Source organism: Macaca thibetana, chromosome 10, assembly GCF_024542745.1.
Source record: "Macaca thibetana thibetana isolate TM-01 chromosome 10, ASM2454274v1, whole genome shotgun sequence".
NCBI lineage: Eukaryota > Metazoa > Chordata > Mammalia > Primates > Cercopithecidae > Macaca > Macaca thibetana.
In genome coordinates, this window is record NC_065587.1 from 12,703,760 (window position 1) to 12,722,306 (window position 18,547).

An 18,547-nucleotide genomic window follows, 5' to 3' on the forward strand; every position below is an offset into this window, starting at 1 on the left:
CCCTCTTTCCTACATAACACTTTCCCCTTTTCTACTATATATTTTCTGCTATGGATTGAACGTATCCCCCAAAATCATATGTTGAAGCCCCAATTCCTCGTGTGATGGTGTTAGGAGGTAGGGCACTATGGGGTGATTAGGTCATGAGGGTGGAGCCCTCATGAATGGGATTAGTGCCCTTATAAGAAGAGGCATCAAAGAGATGATATGTCTCTGCCATGTGAGGGCACAACAGGAAGGTAGCCGTCTGCAAACCAGGAAGAACCCTCACCAGGAACTCAATCAGCCAGCACCTTGATCGTAGGCTTCCTAGCCTCTAGAACTGTGAGAAATAAAGGTTGTTTAAGCCTCTCAGTCTATAGTTTTCTGTTATAATGGCCTGACCTAAGTTATTTTCCATCACTATACAATGGGTTATTTTTTTGTTTGAAAAAAAATTCTTTCTTGACTCTACTTTTTCCTCTAGGCACTGCTTATATTCAAGTGTCTTCATTTCTCTCCACCTATTTTCTCTCTTTAAACTTTGCAAAAATAGCAAAATATGACACATATAGAGAAAATGATATACAGCTCAGTGATTTATCACAAACATCTGTGTAACCACCACTTGAATCAAGAGATAGGACATTACAGCACCCTGGAAGCCCTCCTTTTGTCCCCTCTTCCCAAAGAAGGGTAACTAATATCTTGCCTTTTATGATAAAGGCTTTTTTATTTTTTTTTGAGGCAGAGTCTTGCTCTGTTGCCCAGGTTGGAGTATGGTGGCACAATCTCCGCTCACTGCAAGCTCTACCTCCCGGGTTCACGCCATTCTCCTGCCTCAGCCTCCTGAGTAGCTGGGACTACAGGCGCCGGCCACCACCCCTGGCTAATTTTTTGTATTTTAGTAGAGACGGGGTTTCAACACGTTAGCCAGGATGGTCTCGATCTCCTGACCTCGTGATCTGCCTGCCTCGGCCTCCCAAAGTGCTGGGATTACAGGTATGAGCCACCGCGCCCGGCCAAGATAAAGGTTTTTGTATCTGGCTTCTTTGTTCAGCATTTTGTTGGTGAGATTGATATGTTTTGTGTGCAGTTGTCATTTTCATTGCAGTAGAATTCCGTTGTCTACTGTATCACAGTTTTAGTTACTCATTCTACTACTGATGAAAATTTGGGTTATTTCTAGTTTTTCTGGTGCATACATTTCTGGTAGACATATACCTAAGAGTGAACCGGCTGCATTTTTGGCCGTAACTTGTCTTCAACATTAGTAAATAATACCGCCCATCTGTTTTCCAAGCAGCAGTGAATGACACTTTCTGTTACTTCATATCTTCTGTTACTTGGTACTGTTAGGTTTTTAAATTTTAGTCATTCTGTCTGGTGTCTGGTAGTATGTTATTGTGGTTTTATTTTGCATTTCCCTGATTGCAAATGAAGTTGAGTACTTTTTGATACATTGAATAACCATTTGGATATCCTCTTCAGTGAAGTATCAGCTGAATTCTCTTGACTATTTAAAAAATAAAGTTGTTTATCTTTTTCTTATAGAGTTTTAGGATTTTTTTTGGTACACGTGTAGTCTAAATATACACCCTTTGTCGGTGATACACGTTCAGCTGTACGCACAGTGTTTTGCCTTTTTATTCTTTTAATGGTATCTATTGATAAACATGAGTTGTTAGTTTTAAAGCAGTCAGATTTGTTCATCTTCTTTACGGTGTGCTTTTTGTGTCTTGTTTAAGGAAGTCCTTCACTATCTTAAAGCTTTGAGAAACATTCCTTTCTCCTATTTTCTGAAAATTGTTGAAGATCTTTCTTTCTCTCTTCTTTCTCTTTTTTTCTCTCTCTCTCTTTCTTTCGCTCTCTCTTTCTTTCTTTCTTCTTTTTTTCTTTCTTGTCTCCCTTTCTCATCTAGGCCAGACTTCAGTGGCATGATCACGGCTCACTGCAACCTCAACTTCCCAGGCTCAAGTGATCCTCCAGCCTTAGCCTCTCAAGTAGCCGGGACTACAGGCACGCACCTCCATGCCAGGCTAATTTTAAAAATTTTTTGTAGAGACAGAATCTCACCAAGTTACCCAGGCTGGTCTTGAACTCCTGGGCTCAAACAGTCCTCCCACCTCAGCCTCCCAAAGTGCTGGGATTACAGGCATGAGCCACATGTCCAGCCTGTATTCTTTCTTTGTTAAATGTTTGGAAGAATTCATGGGTAAAACCATGTGAGCCTGGAGTTTATTTGTAGGAACCTTTTAAAACATGGATTCAATTTCTTTAACAAATATAGGACTATGAGATTTTCTTCTCCTGTCGGTTTAGGTATGTTGTGTTTTCAAGGGATTTTTCCATTTTATCTAAGTTATCAAATTTATCTGCAGATCTTATTTTCTTTTTAATATATGGAGGATCTGAAGGGTTGGTACTTTGTGTTTTTTTCTATTTCTTGTTTGGTTTTGCTAGGGATTTGCCAATTTAAAAAATCTTTCCAAAGAACCAACTTCTGGCTTCGTTTATTTTTTGAATCCCTGAGTAGCTGGGATTACAGGCGCCCGCCACCATGCCCGGCTAATTTTTTGTATTTTTAGTAGAGATGGGGTTTCACCATGTTGCCCAGGCTGGTCTCGAACTCCTGACCTCGTGATCCGCCTGCCTTGGCCTCCCAAAGTGCTGGGATTACAGGTGTGAGCCACCGTGCCCTGCAAGCCTCTTTTTAAATGTCACCAATCCCATTCATGAGGGCAGAAGCCTGATGATCGAATCACCTCCTAATGGCCTCATTTCTTAATCCTGTCACACTGAGAATTAAATTTTAACATAAGAATTTTAGGGGCCGGGCGCGGTGGCTCAAGCCTGTAATCCCAGCACTTTGGGAGGCCGAGGCAGGTGGATCACGAGGTCAGGAGATCGAGACTATCCTGGCTAACATGGTGAAACCCCGTCTCTACTAAAAATACAAAAAACTAGCCGGGCGTGGTGGCGGGCGCCTGTAGTCTCAGCTACTTGGGAGGCTGAGGCGGGAGAATGGCGTGAACCCAGGAGGCGGAGCTTGCAGTGAGCCGAGATCATGCCACTGCACTCCAGCCTGGGAGACACAGCGAGACTCCGTCTCAAAAAAAAAAAAAAAAAAAAAAAAAAAAGAATTTTAGGAAGACACAAGCATTCAGACCACAGAACATATATAAAACAGTTGTTCTACCAACTAACAGAATACACATTCTTTTCAAGCACACCTATATAAAAATTATAGACACTGACCTATGCAAGACATAAAGCAAATACAAATTTCAGATACCTGAAAAGATTTAGACTATGTTCTCCAACTATAGTGCAATTAAGCTAGAAATCAATAGCAAAAAATGTAACTATAAATAAGCCCATATGTTTGAATTTTAAGCAAGATACATGTAAATTATCTATGGTTTAAAAAAGAAAAGAAATCACAGTGCAATTTAGAAAATATCTTGACCCAACTGGGCGTGGTGGCTCATGCCTATAATCCCAGCACTTTGGGAGGCCAAGGCAGGTGGATCACCTGAGGTAAGGAATTCGAGACCAGCCTGGCCAACATGGTGAAACCCTGTCTCTACTAAAAATACCAAAAATTAGCTGGGTGTGGTGGTGGGCGCCTGTAATCCCAGCTACTTGGGAGGCTGAGGTAGGAGAATCGCTTGAACCTGGAGGTAGAGGTTGCAGTGAGCCAAGATTGTGCCACTGCACTCCAGCCTGGGCAACATGAGCAAAACTCCAAAAACAGGAAAGGAAAGGAGAAGAGAGAGGACAGGAGAGGGGAGGGGAGGGGAAAGGAAGAGAAGGGGAAGGGAAAGGGAGGGGAGGGGAAGGGAAAGGGAGGGGAGGGGAAGGGGAGGGGAAGAGGGAGGGGAGGGGAGGGGAGGGGAGGCTGCCTATCAAATTTATGGGATGAACTTCCACTTCTGGCCATGACAGAATATCCTGTATCACACTAGCCTTCCTATTTATGTATTTATTTTTGAGATGGAGTCTTGCTCTGTCGCCCAGGCTGGAGTGCAGTGGTGCAATCTCAGCTCACTGCAACCTCTGCCTCCTGGGTTCAAGCGATTCTCCTGTCTCAGCCTTCCAAGTAGCTGGGACTGCAGGCGACCACCACCACACCTAGCTAGTTTTTTATATTTTTAGTGGAGACAGGGTTTCACCATGTTGGCCAGGCTGGTCTTGACACCTGACCTCAGGTGATCCACTCGTCCCTGCCTCCCAAGAGACTTTTCATTACAGCTTTGATCTCATTACTTGTTATTGGTTTATTTAGGTTTTGGATTTCTTCACTGTTCACTCTTGGTAGGTTGTGTATGCCTAGGAATTTATCCATTTCTTCTAGGGTTTTCAATTTATTGGCATATAGTTGTTCATGGTAGCCTCTAATAATCCTTTGAATTTCTGTGATATTGGTTGTAATGTCTCTTTTTTTCTGTTTTTTTTTATTTGGGTTTTCTCTTTTTGTTAGTCTAGCTAAAAGTTTGTTGATTTTGTTTATCTTTTCAAAAAACTTTGTTTTGTTGATCTTTCAATTTTTGTTTTGTTTCAATTTCATTTATTTCTGCTATGATCTTTATTATTTCTTCTACTAATTTTAGGTTTGGTTTGCTCTTACTTTTCTAGTTCTTTAAGAGACATCATAGATTATTTTGAAGTTTTTCTACTTATTTGATGTAGGCACTTATAGCTATAAACTTTCCTCTTAGTACTTCTTTCACTGTATCTCATAGGTTTTGGTATGTTGTGTTTCCATTATCATTTGTTTCAGGACATTTTTTAATTTCCTTCTTAATTTCTTCATTGACCATTCAGGAGCATATTATTTAATTTCCATGTGTTTGTATGGTTTGCAGAATACCTTGTTTTTGATTTCTAGTTTTATTGCATTGTGATCAGAGAAGATACTTGATATGATTTCAAATTTAAAAAATAATTTGGCCGGGCGCAGTGGCTCATGCTTGTAATCCCAGCACTTTGGGAGCCCGAGGCAGGTGGACCACGAGGTCAGGAGATCAAGACCATCCTGGCTAATGTGGTGAAACCTTGTTTCTACTAAAAATACAAAAAATGAGCCAGGCATTGTGGCAGGTGCCTGTAGTCCCAGCTATTCGAGAGGCTGAGGCAGGAAAATGGCGTGAACCCGAGAGGCAGAGCTTGCAGCGAGCCGAGATCGCGCCATTGCACTCCAGCCTGGGCAACAGAGCGAGACTCTGTCTCAAAAAAAAAAAATAGTAACAATAATAATAATTTAAGACTTGTTTTGTGGCCTACCATATGTTCTATCCTTGAGAATGATCTATATGCTGAGGAGAAGAATGTGTATTCTGCAGCTGTTGGATGAAATGCTCTGTAAATATCTAATAGGTTCATCTGCTCTATACTGCAGACTAAGGCTGGTGTTTCTTGGTTGATTTTCTGTCTGGATAATCTGTCTAATGCTGAAAGTGGAGTATTGAAGTCTCCAGCTATTGTTGTATTGAGGTCTATCTCTCTCTTTATTTATTTATTTTTTTTGAGACAGAGTCTCGCTCTGTCGCCCAGGCTGGAGTGCAGTGGCGCCATCTCGGCTCACTGCAAGCTCCGCCTCCTGGGTTCACGCCATCCTCCTGCCTCAGCCTCCCATGTAGCTGGGACTACAGGTGCCCGCCACCACGCCTGGCTAATTTTTTGTATTTTTAGTAGAGACGGGGTTTCACCATGTTAGCCAGGGTGGTCTCAATCTCCTGACCTCGTGATCCACCTGCCTCGGCCTCCTGAAGTGCTGGGATTACAGGCGTGAGCCACTGTGCCCCGCTGAGGTCTATCTCTCTCTTTAGCTCTAAGAATACTTCCTTTATATATCTGGGTGTTCCAGTGTTGGGTGCATATATATTTAAAATTGTTACATTATCTTGCTGAATTGACCCTTTTATATAATGACCTTCTTTGTCTCTTTTTATAGTTTTTGTCTTAAAGTCTGTTTTGCCTGATAGAAGCATAGCTATTCCTGCTCTTGTTTGGTTTCCATTTGCATGGAATATTTTTCTCCATCCCTTTATTTTCAGTCTATGTGTGTCTTTATAGGTGAAGTGTATTTCGTGTAGGCAACAGATCGCTGGGTCTTGTTTTTCTATACATTCTGCCACTCTGTGTCTTTTGATTGGAGAGTTTAGTCCATTTATGTTCAATGTTATTATTGACAAGTAAGGACTTATTCCTGCCACTTTATTAATTTTTTTCTGGTTGTTTTGTGATCTTCTTTCTTTCCTTCCTGTTTTCCTTTTAGTAAAAGTGATTTTCTCTGGTGGTATGTTTTCATTTCTTACTTTTTATTTTTTTGTGTATTGGCTGTATGTTTTTTGATTTGAGGTTAACATGAGGCTTGCAAACAGTATCTTATAACCTAATATTTTAAATTGATGACGGCCGGGCGCGGTGGCTCAAGCCTGTAATCCCAGCACTTTGGGAGGCCGAGGCGGGCGGATCACAAGGTCAGGAGATCGAGACCACAGTGAAACCCCGTCTCTACTAAAAATACAAAAAATTAGCCAGGCACGGTGGCGGGCGCCTGTAGTCCCAGCTACTCAGGAGGCTGAGGCAGGAGAATGGCGGGAACCCGGGAGGCGGAGCTTGCAGTGAGCCGAGATCGCGCCACTGCACTCCAGGCTGGGCAACAGCGTGAGACTCCGTCTCAAAAAAAATAAATAAATAAATTGATGACAACTTAACACTGATTGCATAAACAGATAAACAAGCAAAGATGAAACTAATAAAAACTCTACATTTTAACTTTGTCCCCAACTTTTTAACTTATTGTACTGTTTAAGTCTTGAAAAGTTGTAGTTATTATTTTTGGTTGGTTCCTCTTTTAGTCTTTCTACTCAAGATATGAATGGCCTACATACGAGAGTGTTATAATATTCCGTATTTTTCTGTGTACTGGTTATTACCAGTGAGTTCTGTACTTTCAGGTGATTTCTTATTGTTCATTAATGTCCTTTTCTTTCAGATTGAAAAACTCCCTTTAGCATTTAGCAGTATGTGAACTGTGTTTTTCAACTCTAGAATTTCTGCTTGATTCTTTTAAATTATTTCAATCTCTTTGTTAAGTCAGTTATCTGATAGGATTCTGAATTTCTTCTCTGTGTTATCTTGAATTTCATTGAGTTTCCTCAAAACAGCTATATTGAATTCTCTGTCTGAAAGGTCACATATCTCTGTCTCTCCAGAATTGGCCACTGGTACCTTATTTAGTTCATTTGGTGAGGTCCTGTTTTCCTGTATGATCTTGATGCTTGTGATGTTCGTCACTGTCTGGGCATTGAAGTTAGGTATTTATTGTAGTCTTTGCTGTCTGGGCTTGTTTGTACCTGTTCTTCTTAGGAAGACTTTCTAGGTAATAAAAGGGACTTGGGTATTGTGACCTAAGTTTTTGGTCACTGCAGCCATATCTGCATTAGGGGATACCCCAAGCCTACTAATACTGTGGCTCTTGCAGACTCGTAAAAGTACCACTTGGGTGGTCTTAGATAAGCTCTGGAAGAATTCTCTGGATTAACAGGCAGAGACTCTTGTTCTCTTCCCTTACTTTCTCCCCCCAAAATGGAGTCTCTCTCTCTCTGTGCCTGGAGCTAGGGGAGGGGTGACACAAGCACCTCTGTGGCCACTATCACTAGGACTGTGCTGGGTCAGACCTGAAGCTAGCACAGCACTGGGTCTCACCCAAGGCCTACAGTCACCACTGCCTGGCTACTGTCTATGTTTGCTTAAGGCCCTAGGCTCTACAGTCAGCAGGCAGTGAAGCCAGCGAGGTTATGTCCTTCCCTTCAAAGCAGCAAGTTCCCCCGACCCCTATCCTGGGAAGGTCTTTAAATGCCATCTGGGAGACAGGGACTGGAGTCAGAAACCTTAGTAATCTCCCTAGTGCTCTATTCTCTTACAGCCTGGCTGACACCCAACCCATAAGACAAGTCCTTCCCACTCTTCCCTCCTCTTTCCACAAGCAGAGAAGTCTCTCTCCATGGCCACCACTGCCCCAGCCCTGTGGCAAGTACTGCCTGGCCACCGCTAATGTTCATTCAGGGCCTACGGGCTCCTGAGTCAGCTTGTGGTGAATGCAGCCAGGCCTGGGACTCTCACTTCAGGGCAATGTGCTCCCCTCTGGCCCAGGGCAGGTCCAGAAATGCCCTCCCAGAGCCAATACTTAGAATCTGGGACCCCAAGAGCCCTCTTGGTGCTCTACTGCACTGTAGCTGAGCTGGCACCTAGGCTGATTTATGCTTTTTATGAAGGTACTTTTGTGTGTGTGTAGTTGTTCAACTTGGTGTTCCTCCAGGGAGGACAATTGGTGGAGGTTTCTATTTGGATATCTTTTTTTTTTTAATTTTTTTTTGAGACGGAGTTTTGCTCTTTCACCCAGGCTGGAATGCAATGGCACGATCTCAGCTCGCTGTGACCTCTGCCTCCCGGGTTCAAGCGATTCTCCAGCCTCAGCCTCCCGAGTAGCTGGGATTACAGGTGCCCGCCACCATGCCTGGCTAATTTTTTTTTTTAATTAAAAAGTAAACTTTAATGTTGAAAATGCAAACTTGGGGAAGGCAGAAAGATCACATACAAGGCTGTCACTTCACACTTGGAAGGCTACATGGCAGCCAGGCAGAGGTGCTCCTCACTTCCCAGACAGGGTGGGGGCCTGGCAGAGGCACTCCTCAGTTCCCAGACGGGGCGGCGGCCAGAGAGAGCTGCTCCTCACTTGACAGATGGGGCGGCAGCCACGTGCCTGACTAATTTTTGTATTTTTAGTAGAGACAGGGTTTCGCCATGTTGGCCAGGCTGGTCTCAAACTCCTGACCTCAGGTGATCCACCCACCTCGGCCTCCCAAAGTGCTGGGATTATAGGCGTGAGCCACCGCGCCTGGCCCTATTTGGCCATCTTGCTTTGCCTCCACCTTCATTTGATGGATTTTGATAACAGAACACCCCCATGTAACCACCACCACAATCAAGATATGAGACATTTCTGTTATTCCCCAAATTTCCTTTATGCTCCTTTGTAGTCCATGGCACCCACCCCACCCCTGGGCAAACACCTATGTGCTTCCTTTTTTTTTCCCTGCAGGAGGACGTCTTCCTGCTTTCCATCACTGCTGCTTTTAATCATATAGCATGTAGTCTTATGAGTCTGACTTTTCACTTAGCATAATGCTTTTGCAATTTGTGATTGAGCGTTTTCATACGATTCTATTTTTTCTCTGTGTTAGCCTGGAAGTTATACACTTTTTAGTAGTAACTGTTGGGAGATCGTTCTCCAAGAGTCTCTCTCATGTTTCTATACATCCTGCTAGTGGAGACATTGACTACCTGTTTTTGTCTGTTTAGTGTTGTTATAAAGGAATACCTAAGTCTGAGTATTATACATAGAAGAGGTTTTGTTTGTCTCAGCGGGGCGTGGTGGCTCACGCCTGTAATCCCCAGCACTTTGGGAGGCCAAGGTGGGTAGATCATGAGGTCAGGAGATCAAGACCATCCTGGCTAAATGGTGAAACCCCATCTCTACTAAAAATACAAAAAAAAAATTAGCCGGGCGTGGTGGCGGGCGCCTGCAGTCCCAGCTACTGGGGAGGCTGAGGCGGGAGAATGGCATGAACCCAGGAGGCAGAGCTTGCAGTGAGCCGAGATCGTGCCACTGCACTCCAGCGTAGGTGACAGAGCAAGACTCCGTTTCAAAAAAAAAAAAGGTTTTATTTGTCTCGTGACTCTTCAGGCCTTACAAGAAACATGGTGCCAGCATCTTACCAGCGTCACATGGCAAGAAAGGAAGTGAAGAAGAGAAAAGAAGTTGTTAACTGTTGTTAAAAAGTGCAAGGCTCGGGCCGGGCACTGTGGCTTGTGCCTGTAATCCCAGCACTTTTGGAGGCCAAGGCGGGTGGATCACCTGAGGTCGGGAGTTTGAGACCAGCCTGACCAACATGGAGAAACCCTGTCTCTACTAAAAAAACACAAAAAAATTAGCTGGGCGTGGTGGTCCATGCCTGTGATCCCAGCTACTCGGGAGGCTGAGGCAGGAGAATTGCTCAAACCCAGGAGGCGGAGGTTAGAGGGAACCAAGATGGCGCCATTGCACTCCAGCCTGGGCGACAAGAGCGAAACTCTGTCTCAAAGAAAAAAAGAAAGTGCCAGGCTGTTTTTAACAACCAGTTCTTATAGGAACGAACAGAGAAAACTCACTCACCCCCACCCCACAGGGAGGGCATTAATTCATTCATGAGGGATCTACCCCTATGGCCCAAACACCTCCCATTAGCCCCCCACCTCTAACATTGGGATCAAAATTTAACATGAGGTTTTGGGGGCAGACATCCAAATTATAGCACTACCTTTATTTCAGGCTACCTTCAAAGGATGTTTATACAGCAGACAGCCTCGGAAAATAGAGTTAGGGTCTCGTAGAACACAGAGTAAGTTTGCTTACTTTTCAGCATAATCAAGATTATACCTTCTTCTGGAGCAAAACTTAGACAACAGCAAGCGGGGCAAAGTCTGAAACCATTTGCACATCTTGACAGAACCTTAGAGATTACAAGATATGTCTTTGGCCCACTGAAGGCCCATTAGTATCTTCCAGAACAATAATGTACTCTTAGAACCCTTTAGCTATGTATTCCCTTCCAGGCTTCAATGCCGTGTGCTATTGTTTTATTTAGTTTTTATTTTAAACCTAACAAGACACTATACCATCAATACTTATTTAGATTTCCCCACATATTTAACTTGCCATGGGGCTTCATTCTTTCATGCCTCTTTGAGCATCCATCTAGGATCGTGTTCATTCCACATAAAGAGAAAGCTTTTGGCCCTGCACGATGGCTTACGCCTGTAATCCCAGCACTTTGGGAAGCCAAGGCGGGAGGATCGCTTGAGCCCAGGATTTCCAGACCAGCCTGGGCTACATGGCAAAACCCTGTCTCTACCGAAAATACAAAAAGTTAGCTGGGTGCCGTGGTGCACGCCTGTAGTCCCAGCTACTTGGGAGGCTGAGGCGGGAGGATTACTTAAACATGGGAGGTTGAGGGTGCAGTGAGCAGTGATCGCACCACTGCATTCCAGCCTGGGTAACAGGAGTGAGACCTTGTCTCCAAAAAAAAAAAAAAGGAAAGAAAAAGCTTTTGTATTTCCTTTCATGTAGGTCTGCTAATGACAAAGTCTCTGGGTTTTTTGTTTGACTAGTGAAATGTTTTAATTTTAACCATGTTCTTGAAGGTTTTGTTTTTGTTTTCATTTTGTTTTGTGTGCTAAGTACAGAATTCTCATTGGCATTTATTTGTTTATTTATTTAGAGACAGAGTCTCGCTCTGTGGCCCAGGCTGGAGTACAGTGGCACGATCTCCACCTCCCAGGTTCAAGCGATTCTCCTCCTTCCACCTCCTGAGTAGCTGGGGCTACAACCATGCACCACTACGCCTGACTAATTTTTGTAGTTTTAGTAGAGATGGGGTTTCACCATGTTGCCCAGGCTGATCTCGAACTCCTGAGCTCAAGTGATTTGCCTGCCTTGGCCTCCCAAAGTGCTGGGATTACAGGCATGAGCCACCATGCCTGGCCAGCATTTATTTTGTTTTAGCTCTCTGAGGAAGTCATTCCATTATCTCTGGCTTCCATTGTTGAGAAACCAACTGTTATTCTAATGGTTGCCCTTTGAAGATAACTTTTTTTCTTCTGCTATTTTAAATATTTCCTCCTTGTATTTTATTTTCAGCAGGTATAGTATGCACATATATCAGCAATTGCTATGTTACATACAATACATATTGTGCAACATATGTGTCATTATCAGTTACTACTATGTAACAAACTACTCCAGAACAGCTTATAACAGTAATCATTTATTTAGTCCATAAATCTACAATTTGAGCAGAGCTCAGTGGGAAAGCCTCAGCTCTACTTTATATGGCACCATCTAAGGCAACTCGCAGCTGGCAAGTTGGTGCTGGCTGTTGGCTGGGAGTTCATTCAGGGCTCAGGGCCCAGGATCAAGAGTCCTCACCATGGGTTGCTGCAGCCTCCTTGTGGCATGATGGCTGGGCCCCAAGAAAAGAGAAATAGAAACTTCCAGTCTCTTAAGGCATTGGTCTGGAAGCTGGGACAGCATCATTTTTGCCATATTCTGTTGGTAACGCAGTTACATCGCCAGATTAAAGGGTAAAGAGATACAAATTCCCACTGCTCAGTGCAAGGAATATCAATGATTTAGGGGGCCGTGTTTTAAGACCCCCACAAGGTGCTAAGTGTGGATTTTTGGGGCTTTCTTGTTTTTGTTTTTTTCTATGTGTTTTGGCAATGGCGTCAGGGAGGGCTTATAGGGTATGTTAAGTCAGCAGAATAATGTTTTTTGTTTATTTATTTATTTATTTTGAGATGGAGTTTCACTCTTTTGCCTAAGCTGGAGTGAAGGGGGGTGATCTCGGCTCACTGCATGCTAGTCGGGAATTCCTGACCTCAGGTGATCCACCCACCTCGGCCTCCCAAAGTGCTGGGATTACAGATATGAGCCACTATGCCTGACCACAGTGGCTCACGCCTGTAATCCCCAGCACTTTGGGAGGCCGAGGCGGGCGGATCACGAAGTCAGGAGATTGAGACCATCCTGGCTAACACAGTGAAATGCCGTCTCTACTAAAAATCTACTAAAAATACGGGAAAAAATTAGCTATGTGAGCCGAGATGTGGTGGGCGACAGGCGAGACCTAAGGATCTAAATTTCCAGGAGATTTTTTGAAACCTCTCGAATGTTATCACAGTTACAGGAGAATGGCGTGAACCTTTGCAAAGTCTACTTTTTGGATAACTTAAATATTTACAGCCCCCTCACTTACAGATATGTTTCTTTTGTATATTGTTTCTGTTGGTTTTCTTTCATGTCTTATCTCCACATATGCCTGGTGGCCTGGTGAGTTTTGATTATGTGCTGGTCATTGTATTTGCAAGTATGCTTGTAGAAATAATCTGGAGTGGCCGGGCGTGGTGGCTCATGCCTGTAATCCCAGCACTTTGGGAGGCCAAGGTGGGCGGATCATGAGATCAGGAGATCAAGACCATCCTGGCTAACACGGTGAAACCCCATCTCTACTAAAAATGCAAAAAATTAGCCCAGCGTGGTGGCAGGTTTCTGTAATCCCAGCTACTCTGGAGGCTGAGGCAGGAGAATCGCTTGAACTAGGAGGCAGAAGTTGCAGTGACCAGAGATCACACCACTGCACTCCAGCCTGGGCAACAGAGCTGGAGTCTCAAAGAAAAAAAGAAATAATCTGGAGCCTAGTTTGATGTTTCCTTATAAAGAATGAATTTATTTTTGCTTCTCCCAGGTACCTGGGAACACTTGCAACTAGGATAACCTCAGTCTAGTTTCTGGAACTGAAATTACTTGAGGCTGAACTGTGGTCCCTATGAGAGCGTGTCTGTGCATGGCTCACCCTTATTCCTAGGCTAAGTAGTTCTTTAGGACCCTAACCCAAAGTAAGAGATGTTCATCAGGGCTCTCCTGTTGGCAGACCCCTGGGCTCCAGTCCCTGTGTCCTGAGCCCCATGACGCTGTTACTGGTGCTGCTCATTCCCCATCCTCTCCAGTAACAGCCACCTGAACACTGAGCTCAGTTCCTCAGTTTCCATCATTCCTTCCAGCCTAGTGAGTCGTCAGTGTCTTTTGAGGTATACAGTGCCTGCCAGCAGATGTTTTTTAATAATTTGTCCAGCATTTCTGGCTGTCCTCAGTAGGTGGTCTGTTTCATATTCCCTAGTCTGCCGTTAATGGAAAGTGGAAGTTCTGAGACAGAATCATCGTTCCCATCAGCATTCAAATGCCTGATTACACTTTCCCCATTCCGCACTTTATTTGCTCCTCTCCACAGCAAAACTCCTCAAAAATATCTGTCTTTGCAATCCTCAGATTCTCACGTCCTGTCCTTAAACCCACTTTAATCAGGTCTTGGTTCCCACCATTCCGCTAAAAGTATTGTTGTCAAGGTTGTGCATGTCTCGGTGATGCTAATTCCAGCGGTCAGTTTTCAGTTGTCATTCTCTGACATATCGGCAACACTTGATATGGAGTGCCCTGATGTTGAGGGGTTGGTGAGATGAAGGAAAAACCCAGCCAAGGGCAATGAGGAATGGCTTCTTTCCACCTCCTCCTTCCCTACCTTTGTTGTGGTTTTTGTTGTTTCTCTAACACTGATTACCTTATAGTTTATTTAATGTACTTCCTTATTTTGTGTTTTTACTTAAGTCATTTTGTTGATCTCCCCCATAATAACAAAGGCTCAGGCCAAGCGTGGTGGCTCACGCCTGTAATTCCAGCACTTTGGGAGACCGAGGTGGGTGGATCACTTGAGGTCAGGAGTTCAAGACCAGCCTGGCCAACATGGCAAAACCCTGTCCCTACTAAAAATATAAAAATTAGCTGGGCGTGGTGGCACATGCCTGTAATCCCAGCTACTAGGGAGGCTGAGGCAGGAGAATTACAGGAGAATTGCTTGAACCCGGGGAGCAGATGTTGCAGTGAGCTGAGATCATGCCACTGCACTCCAGCCTGGGTGACAAAGTGAAATTGTGTCTCAAAAAACAAACAAACAAAAATAGGCAGCCAGGCACGGTGGCGCACGCCTGTAATCCCAGCACTTTGGGAGGCCAAGTCAGGCGGATCACGAGGTCAGGAGATGGAGACCATCCTGGCTAACACAGTGAAACCCCGTCTCTACTAAAAAATAGAAAAAAAAAGTAGCCGGGCGTGGTGGCGGGCGCCTGTAGTCCTAGCTACTTGGGAGGGTGAGGCAGGAGAATGGCGTGAACCCGGGAGGCAGAGCTTGCAGTGAGCCGAGATCGCGCCACTGCCCTCCAGCCTGGGCAACAGAGTGAGACTCCATCAAAATAAAAAAAAAAATAAAAAAAAAAAAAAAAAAAAAAAAAAAAAAAGGCTTCAGGAGGGCAGAGCATTTTATGCAATTGTTCATTAATTGACTCCTCCATTTGGCACAGATCACATGCCCAATAGTTAATTGTTAATTGACGCACTGTCTGTGGAACAGCAGACTGGTCTCGTGAGCCAACACTCTCTGGGAACTGCCTCTACTAGACTCTGGCCAACTCCTGCGCTTGTAGTGGTATGCAAGACAAAACCTTCTGGTATGTTAAAAGCCCTGGTCAGAACTTTAAGTAACCATCACTGACATGTAATGGTTTTGGTTTTTTGAAAGTGCTTTTATAGTGCTTTTTCATCTGTCCTCACAGCACCTCTGGGAGGTAGGTAGGACAGGTACAGTTAGTCTCATATTTCAAATGGGGCTCAGAGAGGGAAAAGGATTTCCCAAGATCACACAGCACCTTAGTAGCAAAACTTGGACTCAACCCCAACACTTAAAAATGAACAAAGCTGGCTGGGCGCGGTGGCTCATGCCTATAATCCCAGCACTTTGGGAGGCCCAGGCATGCAAGTTGCCTGAGGCCAGGAGTTTAAGATCAGCCTGGCCAACATGACAAGACCCTGTCTCTTCTAAAAATACAAAAAATTAGCCGGGAGTGGTAGCGGGCGTCTGTAATCCCAGCTACTCTGGAGGCTGAGTCAGGAGAATCGCTTGAACCTGGGAAATGGAGGCTGCAGTGAGCTGAGATCACGCCACTGCACTCCAGCCTGGGCAACGAGAGTGAAACTCTGTCTCAAAAAAAAAAAAAAAAAGAAAAATTTCCCTGTTTTTTTAATAGCTCATTTTAATGGCTGCAAAATAGTTTATTACATAGTTATACCATAATTTATATAATACTTTGTTGCTGTACATTTAGGTTAAACAATACTTACTTAGTTCCTACTATGAACAGGGGCCAAGTACTGGAGGCTGGGGCTCTCAGATGTGGCCATCGAATTGGAAAGTGGATATGGCAGGGCTGTGGCAAAATAAAATATAAAAGTAATAAATGATATTACCAAAGAAAAGGAAAGTTTTTCAAAATAAAAGAAAATCTAGACAGGCACAGTGGCTCACACCTGTAATCCCAGCACTTTTGGAGGCTGAGGCAGGAGGATCACTTGAGGCCAGGAGTTCAAGACCAACCTGGGCAACATAGCAAGACCCCCCCTCTCTACAAAAATTTAAAAAATTAGGCCAGGTGCCGTGCCGTGGCTCACAGTGACTCATGCCTGTAATCCTAGCACTTTGAGAGGCTGAGGGGGACAGATTGCCTGAGCTCAGGAGTTCGAGACCAGCCTGGGCAACATGGCAAAACCCCATCTCTACTAAAAATACAAAAAATTAGCCAGGTGTGGTGGCACGTGCCTTTAATCCCAGCTACTCTGAAGGCTGAGGTAGGAGAATTGCTTTAACCCGAGAGGTGAAGGTCTCAGTGAGCTGAGATTACAACACTGCACTCCAGCCCAGGTGACAAAACGAGACTCATCTCCAAAAAAAAAAAAAAAAAAAAAATTAGCTGGGCATGGTGGTGCATGCCTGTAATCCCAGCTACTCAAGAGCTAAGGTAGGAGGATCCCTTCAGCCCAGGACTTCGAAGATGCAGTGAGTCATGATCACACCACCACACCCCAGCCTGGGTTACAGAGCTGGGTTTGTCTCTAAAAAACAACGTCTAACCTAAATGCCATTATGTCGTTTACATGTGTATAGATGTGTGTGTGTGTTTGCTTGGGAGGGGAGTCAGGCTGGGGCAGGCCAGGCTACAGTCTGGGGACCTTCTGATTCCAGCAGGGATGTGGGCTGAGGGTCCCGCCTGGCTCATTTCTGGGTCTTGCTCCTCTGTCCTGGCTCTACAGACTCTTCCAGCTGGGGTTGGAGGCTGACGCCCTGGTGAATTTCCAGCAGTATTCCTTGCAGCTGCTACCCTTCTATGAGAGCTCCCCCCAAGTCCTGCACACTGAAGTCCTGCAGCACCTGACCGACCTCATCCGTAACCACCCCAGCTGGTCAGTGGCCCACCTGGCTGTGGAGCTAGGGATCCGCGAGTGCTTCCATCACAGCCGTGTCATCAGGTGAGCAAGGGAACAAGACCATTTGGACAATGTGTGTGTACCAGCTTGTATGGGCAGTGGGGGCTGCAGGCCTCCGTTCCCCTCCGTAGTTTGACTTTAAAAGGAGCAGGGCCTGGCATGGTTGCTCACTAATGCAGTCCCAGCACTTTGAGAGGCTGAGGAGGGAGGATCATTTGAGGCTGGGAGTTCAAGACCAGCCTGGCAAAATAGCAAGACCTTGTCTCTACGAAAAAATTAAAAAATTAGCTGTATGTGGTGGCATGTGTCTGTAGTCCTAGCCACTTGGGATGCTGAGGCAGGAGGATTACTTGAGCCCAGGAGTTATAGGTTACAGTGAGCTATGATTGTACCACTGCACTTCAGCCTGGGCGACAGAATGAGACCTTGTCTCTAGGAAAAAAGAAAAAAAAAAAAAAAAGGTACGGCATTGCTACCAGATTAAAATGTAAGAAGGACAATGTAATATTTCTGGAGTCCGGAGTGCTCACCAGGTGCCAGGTCTGTGGGAGCTGATTTCTACCCACCGTGAAATTGAATTTTCCCAACCCCCACAAGGTATCGTGATTTTATTTTATTTTATTGTTTTTTGAGATGGAGTCTTAGTCTGTCACCCAGGCTGGAGTGCAGTGATGTGATCTCGGCTCACTGCAACCTCTGCCTCCTGGGTTCAGGTGATTCTCCTGCCTCAGCTTCCCAAATAGCTGGGAGTACAGGCGTGTGTCATCATGCCCAGGTAATTTTTGTATTTTTAGTAGAGACGGGTTTCACCATGTTGGCCAGGTTGGTCTCGAACTCCTGACCTCAGGTGATCTGCCCTCCTCGGCCTCCCAAAGTGTTGGGATTCCAGGCGTGAGCCACCATGCCCGGCCCACGTATTGTCATTCTAGAGAGAGCTAATAGGATTTGTGCCGGTCACTCAGCCAGAGAGGGTGAAAGAGGGGCTTGGATCCTTGGTGTCTGCTTCCAGGCCGCTCTTCTGGAAGCTGAAGGCCTCCTTTTGTGAATCCATTCAGCCAGCAGATGGAGTAGCGGTTGCCCCTGGTGAGGGTACTGTGCCCACACTTGCACAGGACACCAGTTGGCCATCTTGTGCAGAGGTAGCCACACCTCCTCTGAGTCTCTACCCCAGATGGCTCAGTTAAGTTCCTAGGCCCAGAACTCAACCTCACTGCTGGCCGGGTGTGCTGGCTCATACTTGTAATCCCAGCAGTTTTGGAGGCTGAGGCAGACATACCACTTGAGGTCAGGAGTTTGAGACCAGCCTGGCCAACATGGTGAAACCCTGTCTCTACTAAAAATACAAAAAATTAGCCAGGCGTGGTGGCGCATGCTTGTAATCCCAGCTACTCGAGAGGCTGACGATTAAACCCGGGAGGCGGAGGTTGCAGTAAGCCGAGATTGCATCACTGCATTCCAGCCTGGGCAACAACAGCGAAAGTCCATCTCAAAAATCAAAACAAAACAAAAACCCTCACTGCACTTTAGTTTCCAGGCGTGCTCTTCTCTTGGACAGCACCGTGTCTCATCTCACGACGGCTCTGTCCATTT

The 18,547-nt window shown here is 45.0% G+C and overlaps 2 protein-coding genes across 7 annotated transcripts in view; one reads left to right on the forward strand and one right to left on the reverse strand.

Annotated features, from left to right (window-relative positions):
• CBY1 (chibby family member 1, beta catenin antagonist) overlaps window positions 1-18,547 on the reverse strand; it is a 628,117-nt gene that overhangs the window by 480,491 nt on the left and 129,079 nt on the right. The gene's annotated exons all lie outside the window — the stretch shown is intronic.
• PLA2G6 (phospholipase A2 group VI) overlaps window positions 1-18,547 on the forward strand; it is a 72,955-nt gene that overhangs the window by 22,086 nt on the left and 32,322 nt on the right. For all 4 annotated transcript variants that reach the window (XM_050806187.1, XM_050806189.1, XM_050806186.1 and 1 more), the window contains exon 3: window positions 16,784-16,999. In XM_050806187.1, coding sequence (XP_050662144.1) covers window positions 16,784-16,999 — 216 coding nt within the window. The remainder of the gene's footprint in view (window positions 1-16,783; window positions 17,000-18,547) is intronic.